We start from the raw sequence: 21,315 nt of genomic DNA on the forward strand, positions 1-21,315 counted from the left end.
TTCCAGCAACTAGCCCACGTCATTCCCTCATCTGACTGTTTTACCAGCTTCCCTCTTCCAGCCCACCAGAGTCCAAAGATCATCCACTGTTTGCTTTCCGTCTGCCCCTGAACATGCTATACTATAAAATCCCTCTGTTTCCTTCAAGCTCATGCAGTTGTCCAATCACTAACCCCCTCCTTAGGCCACAACTGCAGCTGCTGGCTCCACCCAGCCCTGGAAACCTCTTTCTGACGTCAGGTTACACCCTTAACTTTCACCTGTACTCTAAAGAAGGGGCCTCGTTTGCTGTTGCATTATGGGAACTGTAGTGAGGTTCTGCGTGTTCTTTTCCACGCATGTTTATGGGGTGGTGGTTTATTCTGAAACGCTGCTGTTTCTCTAGGGATCCTGGATGGCAGACGTGTGACTCAGGTATGACACCCTCAACCGGTGACCTTTTCTGATTTTATAAATGTTTAGTGAGCTAAAAAAAGCAGTATGTTAGACTTCTAAAATTTTCCTTTTGAAAGAGGAAGTTTTTTCACTCTCGAACTTGAGTTACTTATTGACGTTAGCTAGAGGCACTTGCACCTGTAAAAAATACTGAACTTAGTGAACATTATAACTTGAGTATGTTACTATTAACATATAACACCTGTTTCAGTATATACAGAGAGAGAGGAGTATAGATTTGTCAAATGTGAAGTGATAAGACGACGGACAGACTCTTAAGGAGCGTGTTTAAGGGTGTGTGATTTTCCTTGTTGACTGTTGAATATAGATGGCGAGGGGTCAAGTGTTTTCCTGATGTTGAAAGGAAACCAGTCCTTGGACGGCCATTTACCGCCAACATTAGTTGTGGTCCTTGAACTTTCCTAGTTTTAGATAGATTGATAGAAGTGATAGATTATTCCAGTTAGAGATATTAGAGCTTCAAAAAAGAAGTTCAAAATTGCTATTGTAAATACCTGTTAATTGGTTAACCGTGAGTTACCTTACCATGAAATTACATTTATCAATATAATGCATGTAATTTCATGGTAAGTTATTATTAGTAATGATTGTTTTCTATGTTTACATATTAGTAAATAGTATTTATTGCCTAGTTATTTATGTAGAAGTGGGCATTTCCTGTGTGACCGATCACTTTTGTTTTATTTTCATGTTTTTTGTTCTCAGTTTAATGAATTTGAGTGTTTTATGCTATTTATTGTTATTTAGGTCATGTATATTGTATTCTTTAATATTTAATAGTATTTCACATGGAACACTGTGTTCTTCATAGTATTTTTCATGCTTGTTAGGCCTTTTTGAACTTCGTGTAGCCTCATTGTATCATTTTGCTGGTTATTATATTTAAATTTAAGCAAATTATTTTATCTTAAGTCTGTTGGTTTATTAACATATCATAAATTATACAGCCCTAGCAATACCTTTCATCACTTTCAGCAATGCGTGAAACATCATGACATTTTATGTTAACATTCTGCAAACCACAGCTTCAAGTTTTCAAGAAATTTGACAAAATATAATAATAATAATTGATCACATGCATTCGAAATATCAACACTCTTCTGAGAACTTAAACTTGAAAGGATGTTATGTTCAATTTATGTTTCTTAGAAATAAATTATTTCATTTTAAATGTCTCGTTTTTGATACTTTATAGTGATTTCTTTTATGGGCGTTGGCGATGTGTTGACTTTTGAGCGATCCCAGTTGTTTCAGAAGGGTAATCATAATATTAGATTAGATAAAGAGTGAGATGAAGGTATGTGAGTGTGGTCTAATGTTCAGGGTTATGAGCGCCCATATACAACACTTCTCACTAATATCACTAATTTCTAATTGGGAAAATAACTAATTTTAGATACAAAATAGCCTTTTTAGATACAGTGTTTTTTATGTATTAATTTTCGGTTTTATTTTTTGCCATGTAGACAACAATATAATCATCTGGCCTCCAGCAGCAATTGCAATACATTTTTATCCTTATTTAAGATCAATGTCTCTGTATTATATGAACAAAGGCTAATGTCTCTGAAAATAGCTGTCAGTTGAATAATCTGTGAGATCAGGAAGCACGGCTGTGTGTGTATGGAGAAGGCCTATATGTGTAAATACATGCGCCTCTCATCAATACCCTGCACTGATAAGACAAGGGCTGTAAAATACACTGAACTTTCTGCCAGTTTATCATTAACCACAGCTAGACACTAACAGAAAGATATCATAATGCATTATGATCAGACTCTATCCAACCTGCAGTTTGGCTGATTTCAATGCTTTGTAGGAAGAACTGTAGCATAAACTGGCTTCAACATCCCTAATTCATCTTTTGGACTAATGAACCTATAGAAATTATAGGTCAAACATGTAAATATGGTCACATGGTATTTCAGGTCTTTTTTTCTTTTTACTTAAACAAGGGTTTATTTTTATCATATTAAACCTACCATATGCCAACCATTAATGACAAATACTTCAAAAAACAGTTTGTAATATCTAGCATCCCTGGCTGTGACCTTACATAAGACAATTCAAACAACATAGCCGTTACAAATCAAATACAGAAATTAATAATTACAAAATAGATTGGATACAATTCAACCAGTCCTTATGATTATACGGCCAGAAGATTTTTTAATTATTTATGTGTAAATTTAGCATTTTTCTTCATATTTAATAAATATTGATTGATTGATTTTTGTTATTTTATTTTGGTTTCTTAAAATGCGTTTTCATGGTTGGTTTCTCTTTATCAGTGTAATGATGTGATCAGAGAAACATGGGCTCTCTGCTGTCTGCGTGTGGAATTAACGCCAAGAAAAAAAAAGTAGAAGGTAACTTACTGTAACTACACCAAACACAGTTTGAAGCCTGAAATATAAAAATGGCATTCTAGATGGTTTTCTCGTTGTTTATAATAATAATAATATCCTTATTTTCCTTTATTTATGTAGTGTTTTTGTATTTTATTTCCTCAGAGGAGAGGCATTTGCGAGCTAATGACAGGGAATTCAACCTGTCGTTTAATTATGCTGTGAGTAGGAAAATACTAATATATTTTTTATTCAACATTTGTTTTTGGAGCATATTGTGAGCATTTGTTTATGTGTGTCCTTACAGAACAATGCCATCAAGACCTCCAAGTACAACGTGTTCACCTTCCTCCCTCTCAATCTGTTTGAGCAGTTTCAAAGACTGGCCAATGCCTACTTTGTCTTTCTTCTCATCTTACAGGTATCTTATTTGTTAAATCCATCTTAATTAGATTACCACATTATTACAGCAATTTAAAATGTTGAAAAAGCATTTAAGAAGCCTTACGGAGTAAGAAAAGTTCTAACAGGCTTCACCGTGTTTGTGTTGCACAGCTGATTCCTCAGATCTCGTCTCTGTCCTGGTTCACGACTGTAGTTCCACTTCTGCTGGTGCTGTCTATAACTCTAGCCAAAGATCTCTCTGATGACATTGTGAGTCCACTTCCTGTTTATGTCCAATACAGACAACAACGTGTTTGACTGTCCATTCATATGATCCCTCTGTTGCTTTTTTGTTCCCATGTTCATCCTACAACACAGACCAGACACAAGAATGACAAACATGTGAACAACAGAAAAATAGAAGTGCTCATTAATGGAGAGTAAGTGTCCAACCTGACGTTACTTTATCTTTTTACCAAATGCATTTTCCAAAATGAATTTGTGATCAATTAAAAAGTCATGGTTTCAAACAGGTTGAAGAGTGAAAAATGGATGAACGTTCAAGTGGGTGACATTGTCAAGCTGGAAAACAATGAGTTTGTCACAGTAAGTTTATAGCAGGCCTATACACTCCAAACATGTAATAAATACAGTATATGGCAAACAACCGCCTGATGATGTTACCGGAACAGGGTTGTTATGGTTAACTAAAACTGTTATTTGAAAAAAAGTTGAAATAAAACCAAATATAAAAAAATTGATGAAAATGTTTAGGTTAAAAAAGTAACTAAATTAAAAGGCAACTTTATGTATTTTTTATTTTTATTTATTTATTTACCTTCAAATACCAGTTTGCTCACCAAATTTACCGAGTTAAATATGCAAATTCGGTGAGGGAAATTCGGGAAAAGGGCGGATTGCTTTACGGAAGCAACAAATGAACCTGTATCTGGCTAGAAGGGATGCAGCAAAAATCGGAAGCTAACAATAAATAAAATTTTCTACCTATTAGATTGTGTTTTATTAACGTCTACGCCTAACCCAACCCTAAACCTACCCCTTACAATAATGCAAAAACAGTAATAATTGTTGTACAGTGCGAGATGATTACGCTGTATCGATGTGCGCATGCCCAGTAATTTTTGCTGTATCCCTTCTACGACAGAGACGTATTTACGACAGTGAACTCCACTCACTTAACTGTAGGGGGCTCCAAAGTCACAAAAATACACAAAACTACAGACGGTTGAATTACTACTGTAACTAAATCTGAAATAAAAATTAATAAAAGCTAAATAGCTAAAAACTAGAAATGACTAAAGCACATAAAATTACTTAATATTAAGCTAAAATTAAAATGAAAACAGAAAAATAAAAACTGTATAATAAACTTCGAAATTAACCTATCTCTATTGTTTCCTGTGCTACAGGCAGATTTGTTGTTACTCTCTAGTAGTGAACCTCTCAACCTCATCTATATTGAGACGGCTGAGTTGGACGGGTTAGTATCTAAGCATGTGGATGTAAACATGAACTTGTCCATCTGTTATTATTGTGTTATTAATGTGTTCCTTGTCTGTCACAGGGAGACCAACCTGAAGGTGAAACAGGCTCTGACAATCACAGGAGATTTGGGCAATGACATCCAGAAACTTGCAGCATTCAATGGTGAGCGACTGATCCACATAATGTGTATGCAAAGAATATGCACAATATCAGGTTGCTAGGGCATTGCTAAGTGGTTTCTAAGGTGTTCTGAGTGGTTGCTAGGACATTACTAATAGTGAACTGCATAAAAGCATGCCTTCTGCTTAGAACCCTTAATATATATATAACATGAGCCTCCTTATTAAATACAGTATATGAAAATTGTGTATCTCAGGTGAGGTGCGCTGTGAGCCTCCAAACAACCGTCTGGATAAGTTCACAGGAACTCTGACGGTGGGAGGAGAGACATTTGCTCTGGATAACGAGAGGATCCTGCTCAGAGGATGTACCCTCAGAAACACTGAGTGGTGCTTCGGCCTGGTGGTGTTTGGAGGTGCGTAGTCATAATCGAGAAATGGGCGTATGAAATCTATATTAAGTTTTATAAATTTAAAAGCTTTGTTCAAATCCATTTAGGTCCTGACACAAAACTCATGCAGAACTCTGGCAAATCCATTTTCAAGAGAACCAGCATTGATCATCTCATGAATTTCCTGGTGATGTTTGTAAGTAGAGTGTAATTATGTTCATAAAACTGTTTGTGAGTAATAAAATGTTTCATTTCACATTTTCATATTTATTTGTTTGTTAGATTTTTGGTTTTCTGGCCTTCATGTGCACCATCTTGTCCATCGGGAATGCCATTTGGGAATACCAAGAAGGGAATTCCTTCATTACTTTCCTCCCCAGAGCTGATGAGGCGAATGCAGCTCTCTCAGCATTTCTCACCTTCTGGTCCTACGTCATCATCCTCAACACTGTGGTTCCCATCTCTCTCTATGTCAGGTCAGATGTTGTAATAACTTATATTACATGAAAATTGTCTGGTTATTTACATTTATATCTTAAATACCTGGAAAATGACAATTCTGTCATTAGTTACTCATCGTGTCATTCCAAACCTGTATGACTTTCTTTCTTTTCTGGAACATAGAAGATATTTAGAAGAAAGAAAGAAGGTGTTTTGAAAAAATGTTGGTAATGGTAACAATGGAAATCAGTGGGAACCAAAACTGTTTGTTTACCAATATTCTCAACATTTGATCTGAAAGAATGTAAAACAAAATAAGTTATGATGCAAAATGAGAAAGAGATATTTAAATACTACAAAAATAGTTAAATCTTTCAAATTATTTTGCTGATTTTATCATTTGTAATAAAAGAAAATGGTATAAAATTAAAAAAACTTTGCCCTTTCAATAGTGTTGAGATCCTTCGTCTGGGGAACAGTTATTTCATTGACTGGGACCGTAAAATGTACCACGTCAAGAGTGACACACCAGCCCAGGCCAGGACGACTACTCTCAATGAGGAGCTGGGTCAGATCAAATATATCTTCTCTGATAAGACGGGAACTTTAACCCAGAACATCATGACCTTCAACAGGTGCTCCATCAATGGAAAATCATATGGTAAGAGCTCAAAGAGTTGTCACAGAGTAAACAATTTCAACTGAAGGGTAGAATTTAACTGTTTTTATGTTCCTCAGGTGAGGTTGTGGACTTTGCCGGGCAGAGAGTTGAAGTCACTGAGGTTAGTGGTCAAAACATTGACAAATTTATTTAATTTTATTTTTATAACTTAAAAGCTACTGGAAAGTCCATAGTTGGTGTCCTAAGGACAATGTCACACAAAAGTGTGATTCTCCTCTCCTCTGGGAATTGAAAAAAACATCTCTTTTCCTTACTCATTCTTTCTATGCTCTTCCTCATTTGTAGAAGACAGAGAAAGTTGATTTCTCCTGGAACTCTCTTGCCGACCCAAAGTTCTGTTTCCATGACCACAAGCTGGTGGAAGCAGTAAAGTCAGGCTCTCCAGAGGTCCGGGCCTTCTTCCGCCTGCTGGCACTCTGCCACACTGTCATGCCTGAGGAAAAAACAGAAGGTGAGTGCCATCTAGCGCATGCTCTGCAACACTATTAGTTATTCACAAGAGACTGCCAACATATTTATATACAGATTACATTGATACGATCAAATCATTCTGCAGTACACATATTGGAATTAAGTTTTCAAAATATATTCTATATATACACAAAATCAAAAATGTATTTATTTGATCAATCAAAAGTACAGTAATAATATAAAATATCATTGCAATTTAACATAAATGTTTTCTATTTTAATATGATTTCAAATGTAATTTATTCCTGTGATCAAAGGTGAATTTTCAGCATCATTACTCCAGTCTTCAGTGTCACATGATCCTTCAGAAATCATTCTTAAATGCCGATTTGCTGCTCATAAAAGCATTTCTTATTATTATCAATGTTGAAAACAATTAATGTCTAATATTTTTTTCAGGATTCTCTTGAGTAGAAAGTTTAAAATAACAGCATAAAATATTTTATAACTTTATCAATGTCACCTTTAAACAATTGAATGCATCCTTGCTGAATAAAACCATTACTTTCTTTAAAAAATATTACTGTCCGTGAATTGTTGAAGAGTAGTATATCTGTGTTAGTAGGGTAGAAGTGCATTGAAGCATCTGAAATGAAAACCATATTCATCAATTATGGAGTGTAATAATCAATTATAATCATTATAATCATTTCTTATCCAAAATACAACTAATAATTATCATAAATCAGCCTCATATTTGTTTCTTTATATTTTTGTACATGTATATATTTGTTTCTTCACAGGAGAGCTATTTTACCAGGCTCAGTCTCCAGACGAGGGGGCTCTGGTCACCGCAGCAAGGAATTTCGGCTTCGTATTTCGTTCTCGTACCCCAGAGACAATCTCTCTGGTGGAGATGGGAGTGCCCACCACCTACGAGCTACTAGCTGTGCTGGACTTCAACAACGTCCGCAAGAGGATGTCTGTTATTGGTGAGACCATGTGGTGTTACCCTTCTGAAATAAGCAGGGAAACATTCAGAAATACAACAATACAATTTCTTTAAGTAAATGTGCGGTTCTTCAGTTCGTAGTCCAGAGGGCAAGCTGACACTGTACTGTAAGGGAGCCGACACAATTATCTACGAGAGGCTGCATCCATCATCCTCCAAACGCATTGAGGTCACCACAGAACATCTTAACGTGAGTTACATTTGTGTGTTCCATAAGATTGTGTGAGTGTCTGTGTGAGTTACTCATGATGACTGCTGATTGCTAACACAATCCCAGGAATATGCTGGAGAGGGTCTGAGGACATTGGCTTTGGCCTATAAAGACTTAGATGAGGACGAGTTTGAGAAATGGAAAGAGCGCCACCATGAGGCCAGCATTGCACTGGAGGACCGTGAGGCAAAACTGGACACAATTTATGAAGAGATTGAGAAAGATTTACTGGTAAAGTCACCATCACAGAGAATGCTTAAGTGTTGCAAGAGTGTTTGCTTTTTTCTATGTTGCTCCTTCAATGTAAGTCTATAGGATTTGTCTTATTCTGTTCTTGTTCTGAACGCTTCCTTTCTTATGTGAAATTTGTTTATGTGTGCATTCAGCTCCTTGGTGCTTCTGCAGTTGAGGATAAACTTCAAGATGGCGTGCCTCAGACCATTGAGCAACTCGCCAAAGCTGACATCAAAATTTGGGTGTTAACTGGAGACAAACAGGGTAAGTTCACTCACTTTCTTGCCACAAATTGAGCTTTTAACGGCTGCTAATCCTTCTATGCTGCTTTGGTGCTGGTTTAGTTGATGTTTTCACTACTGTTCATGCACACCATTGCAATGTCCCACAGAGACGGCTGAGAACATTGGTTATTCTTGTAATATGCTGCGAGAGGAAATGAAAGAGATCTTCATAATGGCTGCCAACACAGCAGAGGAAGTGCGAGAGGAGCTTGTGTGAGTTTCAAACCATTTCAAATGGATCACATTTGAAATTAAAATATATCTAAGAGATACTCTATATTCAGGAATGCCAGGAAAAAGATGTCACCAGAATCAGGGGATGAGCCTCCTATTGAAAAGAGCAGATTTCTGGGTAAAAAATCTCAGGTGGTGGAAGACGAGAAGGTTGATGGAGAGTACGGACTGGTAATTAACGGCCACAGTCTGGTAAGAGAAATCTAACATTGCTTTATTAATCGATAAAAGAGGATCCATTTCACATCTTCTTCAACAATACTCAACAGTTGATTAGTAGAAAATGGTTTTAAACCTTGCATCTCCCAATATTCCGTGCCCAGGCATTTGCTCTGCAGAAGGACATGCAGTTAGAGCTCTTGAGGACCGCATGTATGTGCCAAACGGTCATCTGTTGCAGAGTCACCCCTCTCCAGAAAGCTCAAGTGGTGGCACTTGTCAAGAAGCACAAGAAAGCTGTGACTTTAGCTATTGGAGATGGAGCCAATGACGTCAGCATGATCAAAAGTGAGTGTTTCTCACAAAGAGAGATGGCATGAGTACGATTATATGCACTTATAAGAAACACTGAGCCAGTGTCAAGCTGGAAACTTTACAATATATACATTATATGTGTTTACTTAAGACTAGTGTGCTAAAATCGCTTACCAACCTTGTCTGTTTAAAAATGTATCCTATCTTTCAACTCTCATCATGACCTCTATAGCTGCACATATCGGCGTTGGCATTAGTGGGCAGGAGGGCATGCAGGCGGTTCTCTCCAGTGACTTCTCCTTCGCTCAGTTCCGTTACCTCCAGCGCCTCCTGTTGGTCCATGGCCGCTGGTCCTATCTGCGCATGTGTAAGTTCCTGCGCTATTTCTTCTATAAGAACTTCACCTTCACCTTCGTCCACTTCTGGTACGGCTTCTTCTGCGGTTTCTCTGCACAGGTGAGATGGAAACTTTTAAAATCATATCACATGAATTTGGTTTACAGTTTAGCGATAGACCAGGCTGTTCAATCAGATGATATTTGGTCTTTTTGAGAAAACTCTGCCAAAATGTACTCTGCCTATCATTAGGTCCTTTTTTTAAATTGAATATTGATTTTATAAATTTTTACTTCACCCTGTGAGTGCCTTGGAAGTATTTCGTCTATACAATTTGAATATTGATTTTAATTCAGTTTAAATAAATCTGTGTACTATATTTGATATAATGGAAGTGTATATATATATATATATATATATATATATATATATATATATATATATATATATATATATATATATATATAGTTTATTTGCTAAAACAGATAACTCATAATTAGATAACTCATTACAACGGATAAATAGATAATTTTGAAAAATAATGTTTTTATTATGTTATCATGTTTTTATTTTGTTTTATTGTGTTAGTTAGCTAGTATTATTATTGTTATTTTTTTAACCTATGAAAATAACCCAACTGCAGTTTGATTGAGATTAATGGGAATGCACAACAAAAACGTGATTTAAAGAGTTATCTGTTTTGCAAATGAACTCTTTATATATATATATATATATATATATATATATATATATATATATATATATATATAATATATATATTCCATGTTCTTTCTGGATTCTGATTGGCAGGCAGGTATGCAGTAAAACCATTTAATGCACAGGTAGTTCCAAGTCAGAACTTTAATGCATTGCTTTAATTGATGCACACAAACCCATGTATATATGTATATATATATATATATATATATATGTATATATATATATATATATATATATATATATATATATATATATATATATATGCACAAACCCACACACATCACTCGCACGCACACACACAGAGAGAGAAATAGAGAGAGGTCGGAGATCCGCTGCACACACACATAAACTTGTTGTCAATGCTTCCCCGCGATAATAGAGACACCTATGGTTAAACCTGGCTGACCTCAAGGATGCTGACCATAAAGTGCTGCTGAACACTCCTGTGACTCCCTCTGGCCTCTTTGGTGACGCTGTAGAGTCCATTATTGAGTGCTTCGCAGAGGCTCAAAAGCGCGCCAAAGCCATGAGTCATGTGATGCCGAGACACACTTTCCAGCAGCAGACGCCAACCCCAGCGGTCGCCCCGTTCCCCGGTCTCCTTCCAACATCACAGAGTTTGTATCCTTCGGCCAGGAGGAAGGGGATGATTCAATGTCCATCTCGGCCTCGGAGAGAGAGGATTGGGGCGGGATCGGAGTCCAATCAGTCAGACAGCATGGGGCCCCCAGACCTCCAGGAGGAGTTCATGAGGGTTCTGTCGAAGGCTGTCCAGGAGTTGGAGCTTACCTGGAGTCCTCCAGAGGAGCCTGCCAGGAGTAGGCTAGACTCCTGGGATTTCAGGTCAACCCGGAAAGCTGACTCAAGGGCGTCGGTCCCCTTCTTCCCCGACGTACACGAGCAGCTTGTGAAGACGTGGTCTGCGCCCCAACCGGCGCGCATCCACTCTGTCACACAGGCCATCTTCTCCCACGTGGACGGGGCGGAGGCCCACGGGTACGTGCGCTCTCCCCCCGTCGTGGAGACCGTTGCTCCGCACCTGTGTCCTGCAGCAGCCAAGACCCTAGGCTCGGACATCAGTCTCCCCTCGAAGCTGTGCAGGACCACCACCCACCTCGCTAATAAAGGCGTATGCATCTGATGGCGAGGTGGCTTCTGCGCTACATGCCATGGCAGTGCTGCAGGTTTTTCAGGCGAAGCTCCTGCAGGTGGCGGAGGGGGCGGAGCCCTCACTGCGGATACCATCCGGGTGTATCTCACTCGTCCTTAAAAGTGAAGCTGCGGGCTCTTTGATCGCCCCCTGGGGGCTGGCTGCAGTACAGGTCATAAACCCCGCCCTCTCCATGTAAACGAATGGGAATTCAGTCAAAATAAAAAATTAAATTACACTTCTAATACAATATTCCGAAATATGGTTTTGGTCATTTAAGGTAGTTGTTATCACGCTGATATATGTTCAATTGTTCGTTTTTGTGATATGTTTGATTTTAGCTAGTAATTTGATGCTATAAAAAGGGGGCGTATCGTTATGGTTGATTGGGTCTGCGGGAGTTTGGGCGGGAGTTTGATTCCGCGGCTCCACCTCATGACTCTACTGCGCAGACTCGGGCTCCAAATGACGTCATTTACTCAAGATGGCAGCGGCCATACTGAGATGTATTCGCTTCACTTTTCTATAGTGGAAGGAAGCGGAGATGCGTCGTCCATCTTTTTTACAGTCTATGATGCCATCACAGATCTTTGCACTGATGGTGACGAAGCGAGCGCATCAGGCTGTGGGTAAGGCCATGGGTTTTATGGTTGTCATTCAGAGACACCTATGGTTAAACCTGGCTGACCTCAAGGATGCTGACCATAAAGTGCTGCTGAACACTCCTGTGACTCCCTCTGGCCTCTTTGGTGACGCTGTAGAGTCCATTATTGAGTGCTTCACAGAGGCTCAAAAGCGCGCCAAAGCCATGAGTCATGTGATGCCGAGACACACTTTCCAGCAGCAGACGGCAAGATCCAGGTGCTCGTTGGCACCTGGCTCTTCCCAGTGGAGGGATAACCCCAGGCCAGCGACCGCAGCTGCGACTGCTACTGCCCCTCGCCAGAAGCTGGATGTCTGGAGGAAGGCGTGGGGTCCCGGGAGGAAATGCCACGGCCAGCGGAGGAGCCTGCGATGTGACTCTCATCCACCACCAGCTGCTAAGCCGTCATCTGAAGAGAAGAGGAGAGTGCGTGAGCGGCCCAGCTCCCAAGCACCACAAATTCATGTGTTCAGATGTTTGTGTGTTGGATGTTCATTCAATAAAAATGCATACATTCTCACAAAAAGAGCTCTTTCCTCCTCACTCAGTCAAGGCGGCGCTGCTTGCCCCACATCAGAGCATTGCAGAGCCGCCGCCCACACAGGTTGTAGCCCTGCAGTGCTCACCGACGCATTCAACGACCAAGCCGCTAAAGTCGCTATGTCAGTTCTTGAGCGCATGGGAAATTATTCCTGGAATCTCACGCTGGTTACTCGCCATGATAGAACATGGGTATACCCTTTCATTCAGATGCAGACCTCCCCTTTCAATGGCGTGGTGCAGTGTCTAACATTGCCTCGAAATGCCCTGGTCCTGAGACAAGAGGTGTGCAGCCTGCTTGAAAAAGGAGCTATAGAAAGAGTCCCTCCGAGTGAGCTGGAGAGCGGGTTTTAGAGCCGCTATTTCGTGGTACCCAAAAGAGATGGGGGACTCCGCCCGATTCTAGATCTCAGGCCCATCAACAGAACGCTGTACAAGCATCCGTTCAGGATAATAACGCTGAAAGAGATCCTGGCGCAAATTCGCCCCGGGGACTGGTTTGCGCCCATGGACTTAAAGGACGCGTACTTTCACATTCAGATAGCACCGCATCACAGACGTTTTCTGAGGTTTGCTTTTGAGGGCACAGCGTACCAGTACTTTGTTCTCCCATTCGGGCTGGCTTTGGCCCCGCGCACTTTCTCGAAGTGCATGGATGCAGCATTCCCTGCGCCATTTGAGACTGGGCAGCTCTGTTCACTTGAAGGAATTTCAGAGGCTGTTGGGACTCATGGTGTCTGCTTCAGCGGTATGTCATCTGGGCTTACTACACATGTGCCCGCTGCAGTTATGGCTGAAGAGTCCCTTGGACAGCGTGGACTTTGGGCCGTTTGCGCATCGCGGTCTCCTGCGACTGCATCGAAGCTCTGAGGCCGTGGCGAAACCCAGATTTCTTCAGCCGGGGGGGTTCCCCTGGGCTTGGTGACGTCACGTGTCTTGGTCACGACAGACACATCGACTTGCGGCTTGGGAGCAGTGTGCGAGGGCATGCCGGCTTCGGGGCTGTGGTCAGAACCTCAGAGCCGGTGGCACATAAACCGCTTGGAGCTGGAAGTGGTGTTCTTAGCTCTAAAGTATTTTTGGCCACAGCTGGAACAGCGGCATGTACTGATTCACACCGACAACATGTCTGTGGTTTCGTACATAAATCACCAAGGCGGCGTATGATCCAAGGCTCTGTACAAGCAGGCAGCGAATCTCCTGCTATGGGCGGACCGTCACTTTCTATCCATCAGAGTAGCGCACACCCCCGGTCTCCTGAACCACGGGGCGGACATGCTTTCAAGAAAGGGGATTCCTCAAGGAGAGTGGAGGCTGCATCCCGAGTCAGTTCGGATGATTTGGACTCGCTATGGGAGAGCGGAGGTGGATCTGTTCGCCACGAGCGAGAATGCGCACTGCCCGCTGTTCTTCTCACTGTCTCACTCCCCGCTGGAGGGGGATGCTCTGACATTGCACTGGCCAGCAGCCAGGCTGTACGCGTTTCCTCCGATCAAGATATTGCTGCTGGTGTTATGCAAGATCAGGGAGGAGGGGGCTTCGGTGATACTCGTCGCCCCGAACGTGTGCTGCTGGACCTGACCTGGTTCCGGGACCTGACAGAGCTGCTGGTGGCTCCGCCTTGGCTGATCCCTATCAGGAAGGATCTGCTGTCTCAAGCAAGTGGCTCAGTTTGAGATATCAGAGGAGCTGAGAGATCTGCATTCTCGTGTGCTCAACACGCTCTCGGAGGTGCGGGCACCCTCCACGAAGCTTTTGTATGCTCTAAAATGGGGAGTGTTTATGAAATGGTGCTGTTATGTTCATATCGACCCGGCTGCTTGCTCTGTGTCGGATGTTCTGCGTTTTCTACAGTACAGGCTGGATAGTGGATGTCTACCGTCAACACTGAAAGTCTATGTGGCCGCTATTGCCTCATTTCGTTCTCCGCTGGGTGGGCAGTCAATTGGTAGGCATGTGCTGGTTGTGAGTTTTCATAAGGGGGCGAGGAGATTGCATCCCCCGCGTCCGCCTTCAGTCCCGCCCTGGGACCTAGGGGTGGTGTTAAGAGCTCTTTCACAGCCACCATTTGAGCCTTTAGCATCCATTGCTATGAAGGCTATCTCTCAAAACTGCACTTCTTCTTGCCCTCACTTCGGCTAAGTGCATTGGGGATTTACATGCGTTTTCTGAGGACAGCGACTGTACAGACTGCGTTTTTACAGCTTCGTGACACAACCCATCAAAAGGCTTATATAAATGCCGCAGAATAAGCCTTAAAAGTTATCAGAGGTGCAACAGCGCTTTCATGTATATGTTTTCGATACATAGTGCAAATGGCTGTGCATTTATTTGTGTTTTTAATTCGATGGGAGTAAAATGAAACTGTCTGAAACCGAAGCTGTGTGTGTTGTCTGTTTCCCCTCTTCCCCCTCCGCTCGCAGTGCACCACGCCCACTTTTTTAGCGTTTTTTAAAACTGTTGTGAGAACTAACCAGTGCTGAAGAGAATATATATATATGACCACAAAACCAGTCTTAAGTCGCTGGGGTATATTTGTAGCAATAGCCAAAAATACATTGTATGGGTCAAAATTATTGATTTTTCTTTTATGCCAAAAATCATTAGGACATTAAGTGAAGATCATGTTCCATGAAAATATTTTGTAAATTTCCTACTGTAAATATATCAAAACTTAATTTTTGATTAGTAATATGCATTGCTAAGAACTTCATTTAGACAAATTTAAAGATGATTTTCTCAGTATTTAGATTTTTTTTGCACCCTCAGATTCCAGAATTTCAAATAGTTGTATCTCGGCCAAATATTGTCCGATCCTAACAAACCATACATCAATGGAAAGCTTTCAGATGATGTATAAATCTCAATTTCGAAAGATTGACCCTTATGACTGGTTTTATATATATATATTATTTAATTTCAAATTAGACTATTAGTAAATAAATAAATCAGTAAATAAAGTTAATTATTGAGGTACATTTTACAAGAAAATACAATTTGTTTTTCTACATTTTCTATGTTTAATTCAATGTGTTACTCGCAGTTTTTTTTGTAATTGTTTGTAAAAATTTACTAGCAATTTCTGAGAGAAAAACAGAAAATCTGTATGTGTATCCATGTTTTAGCATACATCTTTGTTTGTTTGCCGATTGCTCTGTTACAAAATAATTTAAAAAAAAATTTTATTTGGAAGTGATATTACTGATCGATCTACACACCCAAAACTAAAGTTGAGCTCAGTGATTTTTATTTTTCTGTGAACATGCATCTTACAAATGACTAATTTGTTCCTAATTTTTTTTTTTTTTGTCTGCTCTCTCCATAGACTGTGTATGATGAGTGGTTCATTACGCTCTACAACCTGGTGTATACGGCTTTACCTGTTATTGGCCTCAGTCTCTTTGATCAGGTATGTCATATATCAATATACCCCACCCCTGGATTAGCATGCTAGATTTAGCATCATTGAACTAAATTCATTCATGAACATGTGTGCATGTGCAGGATGTAAATGACCGCTGGAGTTTCCAGTACCCCCAGCTGTACGCTCCGGGTCAGCTGAACCAGTATTTCAGTAAGATGGCCTTTGCAAGGATCCTTCTGCACAGCTGCTATAGCTCACTCATCCTCTTCTTCGTCCCTTGGGCAGCCATGTGCGACACCATCAGAGATGATGGCAAAGACCTTGCAGATTATCAGTCCTTTGCCCTGCTAGCGCAGACTTGCCTGCTCATTTCCGTCAGCGTGCAGGTAAATTCTCATTCAACAGTATATACACACACAAAATGCACAACAATTATTGAGAATTACCATATTTACATCAAATACAATCAAATAATTTGTTAATCTCTATACCTTACGATTTAGCAATGCATTGGTTCAGTCAATTCATATTGGACACATACTCAATAGTGACCCCAAAATTATTGAACATTTTTGGAAACCTAAACAATTTTTTTGTGAAATGTTTTGCTTGAAAAACTTGTTTGTGCTGTGATTTAAAAAAATACTTTCCAATATAATGCAAAGATAACTGTAATAGTGAAATGTTATTATAACTTAAATTAACTGTTTTCTATTTGAATATACTTTCAAATGTAATTTGTTTGTGATTCAAAGCTGAATATTCAGCATCATTACTCCAGTCTTCAGTGTCAAATGATCCTTCAGAAATCATTCTAATTTGTCTAAGAAACATTTTTCTTATTATCAATTTTGAAAAGTTGTGCTACTTTATATTTTTGTGGAATCCAACCTTTATACATTTTCCAAGATTTTTGATGAATAGAAAGTTCAAAGAACAGCATTTATTTTAAATCGAAATCTTGTGTAACATTATAATTGTCACTTTTAATCAATTTAATGTGTCCTCGCTGAATAACAGGAAAAAAAATATTGGTAACAGTATATTTTAAGGACCAATTCTCACTATTAACTAGTTGCTTATTAGCATGTACTTATAAAGCACATATATTCTGCATGACCATATCCCTTAATCCTACCACATACCTAAATTTAACATCTTCCTTACTATTAATTAGGGGTGTCCCCGACTAAGGATTCTCATAGTCGAATCAGAATTTTCGAATCTTGCTGATAGTCGAATCATATGTTTGGGGGCGGGGCAAAATACATTACCAAGACTCAAGTCAGACATTCGACAGTCAAATACTGTAAATACTGACGCCTCGCAGATACAAACGGAGTGAATAATGTTTGATGTTTTGATTAAAAGTTAGTTAACATTAAACGTCAGCGAAACCCTAAGAATTCACAACATTTTTTACAATAGTGCTCTCATTATAACGTTATGTATATGACGGTTATTAATGTTCTGCATTTTTGTTATGAGCTGCGCGCGTTGAAGATGACCAGTAGAATGAAGCATATGATAGCAGGTTTTTAATCAATGGGATTTAACTCATTTATCTCATATAAAATACGCTTCCTTATTTATACAACATAACGTTAATATAACAACTTATAGGCTATCTGCACAAAACGCCCGATGCATGAACGTGTGCGCGGCTCTGAATGAACTCCTTTTGTGGACGCGTTCTTCACGCAACAACGTGCAGAAACACGGGAACTAAACTCTAAAAATCCATAGCGTTTTATTATGATAGTGTTCTCATTATAATGTTATGTGTATATGACAGTCCCAGTCATAGTTATTAATACTCTGCATAATTGTTTGTCCTGCGCGCTGAAGAATGGCTGTACAATGAAGCACTTTACTGCACCGACTCAACCAAATGCATCTTTTACAAGATAAATAATATAAACACCATATATATAAACCGGCTGAAATGTTTTGAAATCACTTGCATCCTACCTGAACGAAAAAAATCCAGTCTTTCAGTCTGCCTGTGTCAATTTGAGTCTTGTTAAAGTTTTAAATCCTTGCCGCCAAGATGCTCCTCTGTCGGTCACGGATTATGGAAAGTGAAACTTAAATCTATAGGGGTGGTTGGATTTATTCACACACGTTAAAATATTTATTTAAAGCTTTATTTCTTTATTAACTTAGCTGTATATTAACTTATTGGGATAAAACCGGTAGTTCTATGTGAAATCAGACATTGAACACCCCCATATAGCCAAAATGGCATGATCATAACACCCCGCGAATATTCGACTGTGAGATTGGGAGTCGAATCAGGCTCCTCAAATCGAAGCATCAAATCGTCGACTATTCGGGGTCACCCCTACTATTAATAAGCACCAAATTAGGAGTTTATTGAGGGAAAACTCTTAATAATGAACATTTGTTCCATATTTTATAGTGCTACCAAAATCTCAATGATCCCAAACTTTTGAATGGTATCTTACATGTACTCATGCATACAAACCCCATGTTTATGTGTGTTTAAGATGGGTTTGGACACATACTATTGGACAGCAGTGAATCAGTTCTTCCTGTGGGGTAGTCTGTCAGTGTATTTTGCTGTCACCTTCACCATGTACAGCAACGGCATGTACTTGATCTTCACGTCGTCTTTTCCTTTCATTGGTGAGTGTCCCTCCATCCCAACCACATCTGCTCATCCTGCTGTTTGTGTGTTTTAAGCTGCTCCAAATGACTCAATCTTTCTCAGGCACTGCAAGAAACTCACTGAACCAGCCGAACGTGTGGCTGACCATCTTCCTGACCACCATATTGTGCGTATTACCTGTGGTGGCAAAACGGTTCCTCTTCATCCAACTCAAGCCCACTATCAATGACAAGGTGGGTTCAAATTTTGTTGTCACCTCAGTTGATTGACAGGCGATCTGACCAGTCACAACACTGAATCCGCTATTTTGTCCGACAAACAAACCACGTTTACGTTGCTTCTCTAGAGCAGATTAACCTTGGTGGACTTGAACTTGAAAAATGGTGTGTATTGATGTCTTTCCGCGGTTGAAACAAGACACCTTCTGATGTTTATTATGTGCTTTAAGTAAATACAAAAAGATGATTGGTTCACGTGCCACTCGAACTGAGGCACTACAGCGATCTGTCACAACACATTAAAGAGCCACAAAATGGTATTTATTGTTTGAATTTCTCAAAAAAATGACAAAATTTGAAAGCTGAGACTTTGTTTCACACCTAAAGTAACCTGCTCTGTCTTGTCTGTGGGAGCGTTGTCAGTTTCCTCTTTGCTCCTCAATGTATTTTTCACTGCTTGAGAACATGATGTGTAGCGTGAGAGTTGCATGGCTTGTCGGATGCAACAACAGTAACTAAGGGGGGCGGGTCTTTGCGAAGGGTCGATTGATTCAGAATGCAATATATCAGTCTTGTGGTACTTAAAACAGAGTCCGAGACCATATTTTCATTCATTTTTGTCTTGTCATGCACTCATTTGGACTCGTTCTTGACTCTGACACGACCCTCCTCTGGTCTTGGTCTTGACTTGGACTCAAATGAGCTGGTTTTGACTACAACTCTGCAATTTTTTTTCCCCAGAAGAATATCATATGATGGAGTTTGCCCAGCATCACTGGCATCTTGTATTTTATACATTTACTATTTATAGTAATTTTTGCTCCAAAACTGCGTTTAAACTCTCTTCGGCAATGCGCCAGTTCTCGACAGGATGACAATATGAGATCTTCCTCCCTTACGAGTAGAACGCATGTGTCGAATGAGTCAGAGCTGTGGGATGCAGTGGCTCGGCTGCAGCGCAGCATCACACTGAGGCGTAATGTCAAGGTTATTTCTGGAATCCGTAATCAGTGGTGTCACAATCTAATGAGCAGGAGTCATTCATAAACAAAATCACTACAATTTGAGCCTTATGCTTTTTCCTTCTTCTGTTATTTGATACTATTGATATTCTTTCCTTTCAGTATACTGTATATTTTCTTCTCATTCTTCTGCTCTACAGGTGCGTCATAAGGTCAGACAGGCCAAAGCTGTGCCTCCGCCACTTCCTCGCAAATTCCCTCGACGACGAATCAGTACGCGGCGATCTGGTTACGCCTTTTCTCATGCTCGCGGTTATGGAGACCTTGTCACCTCTGGACGTTTCCTGCGTATTCCAGTTAAGAGCAGACCAGCTCTTTTCCCTCACACTGACACGCCGGTGTCTGACAGCACACCTCAGACTTATCGAACCATCTTCGAGGAGGCTCAGAGTCCCTAAAGCTTCTTATTCTGTTGTATATGTACTTGTGATGACTTGCCGTGCAGCTTGATTTCACCTTCAGCATTGGTAATATTTAAATAATAAAGAAGAGAGATTCTTGGAGGGGCTTAAAAATATTTCACATATGAGTAAGAGAGATTGTGAAGTGAGGCTGTGAAGCTCTGAATCAATAAGAAGCTGGTTTTAGCTGTGATTAGTGGCTGAAAATCATGTTATAAAACTTGAGAGAGGTTTCTTAATGTGGTATTAACAGCACCAATGCACACATTAACACTTGACAATAAAATCACTCATGTGGTTTCTCGTGTATTAAAACCAGAGGACATAATAAATGTATTTTTTTTTTAATTTTAGGACATTAAACGTTCATCTCGCCGTTAGTCTGTCCACATAAAAAGAGGCCTAGAGATTATTCAAGAAGAGCTTCATACAAGCAGATTTCATGTGCTTTTAATTGTGTATGACAGTTTCATAGATGTTTTGTATGTTTCTTTTATTATGTTTTTTTTTTATCAATGAATACTTGAAATGGTCACCAAAATGCTTTGATTTGACATACTTTATCATGTTTTGTACAAAGATGCAAATGTGCCTCGATTAGTGATAAATACAATAAAATAATAAAATACAAAACCTTAAAAACTACAAAAATCTTTTTGAATTTTTATTGTATTTGTCTAATTGTTATATGTATCAAGAATAATATTAAATCTATTTTATTAGTATTTGTAGTAATATATGTTCAGCACTGAGCTCAATGCATTTGTGAAACAAACCATTATAAGCAAATGATTCAAATTCATTAATTGAAATTTTCAGTTAACTGCAATAAAATATATGGATCCACTTTATATTAAGTATCTTTAACAACATTCAAATGAATCATTTGATACAATGTACTTATTGTGTACATTACATATGCTTACAATGCAATTAGTGCTCTGCATTTAACCCATCCTAAGTGCACACACACAGATACACACCTGAAGCAGACGGCAGCCGTTTATGCTGCGTGCCCAGGGAGCAGTTGGGGGTTCGGTGCCTTGCTCAAGGGCACCTCAGTCGTCGTATTGAGGGTGGGAGAGAGCGCTGGACATTCAC

At 39.7% G+C, this 21,315-nt stretch overlaps 1 protein-coding gene and 2 long non-coding RNA genes across 3 annotated transcripts; 1 reads left to right on the plus strand and 2 right to left on the minus strand.

Moving 5' to 3' along the window:
• The first annotated feature begins 167 nt into the window (after positions 1 to 167).
• atp8b5b (ATPase phospholipid transporting 8B5b) lies at positions 168 to 20,857 on the plus strand. The gene is made up of 28 exons (XM_058788574.1): positions 168 to 414; positions 2,748 to 2,825; positions 2,970 to 3,025; positions 3,112 to 3,225; positions 3,360 to 3,458; positions 3,567 to 3,628; positions 3,722 to 3,794; positions 4,619 to 4,689; positions 4,774 to 4,856; positions 5,071 to 5,229; positions 5,313 to 5,401; positions 5,488 to 5,681; positions 6,099 to 6,307; positions 6,385 to 6,428; positions 6,614 to 6,779; positions 7,543 to 7,731; positions 7,826 to 7,941; positions 8,029 to 8,193; positions 8,349 to 8,460; positions 8,588 to 8,693; positions 8,765 to 8,906; positions 9,038 to 9,221; positions 9,421 to 9,644; positions 15,903 to 15,986; positions 16,082 to 16,327; positions 18,452 to 18,590; positions 18,676 to 18,806; positions 19,954 to 20,857. Exons 2-28 carry the CDS (start codon positions 2,771 to 2,773, stop codon positions 20,209 to 20,211), a joined length of 3,570 nt encoding a protein of 1,189 aa, XP_058644557.1. The 5' UTR covers positions 168 to 414; positions 2,748 to 2,770; the 3' UTR covers positions 20,212 to 20,857.
• On the minus strand, positions 3,417 to 4,131 carry LOC131547852 (uncharacterized). Its single transcript, XR_009273035.1, has 3 exons — positions 4,027 to 4,131; positions 3,642 to 3,770; positions 3,417 to 3,555 (listed from the first exon to the last, which is right to left on the minus strand). It is a non-coding gene; the product is annotated as an uncharacterized LOC131547852 (long non-coding RNA).
• Positions 7,289 to 9,498, minus strand: LOC131547851 (uncharacterized). The gene is made up of 3 exons (XR_009273034.1): positions 9,367 to 9,498; positions 7,557 to 7,755; positions 7,289 to 7,385 (listed from the first exon to the last, which is right to left on the minus strand). It is a non-coding gene; the product is annotated as an uncharacterized LOC131547851 (long non-coding RNA).
• Positions 20,858 to 21,315: the final 458 nt, after the last annotated feature.

This window comes from Onychostoma macrolepis, chromosome 10 (genome assembly GCF_012432095.1).
Source record: "Onychostoma macrolepis isolate SWU-2019 chromosome 10, ASM1243209v1, whole genome shotgun sequence".
In the NCBI taxonomy this organism is placed as follows: Eukaryota; Metazoa; Chordata; class Actinopteri; order Cypriniformes; family Cyprinidae; genus Onychostoma; species Onychostoma macrolepis.

Coding starts and splice junctions, on each gene's coding strand:
- atp8b5b (XM_058788574.1), top strand. CDS start 2,771: ATGGGCTCTCTGCTGTCTGCGTGTGGAATTAACGCCAAGAAAAAAAAA. Junction 6,429..6,613: donor AGAGAGTTGAAGTCACTGAG/GTTAGTGGTCAA, acceptor CCTCATTTGTAG/AAGACAGAGAAAGTTGATTT. Junction 16,328..18,451: donor TCATTTCCGTCAGCGTGCAG/GTAAATTCTCAT, acceptor TGTGTGTTTAAG/ATGGGTTTGGACACATACTA.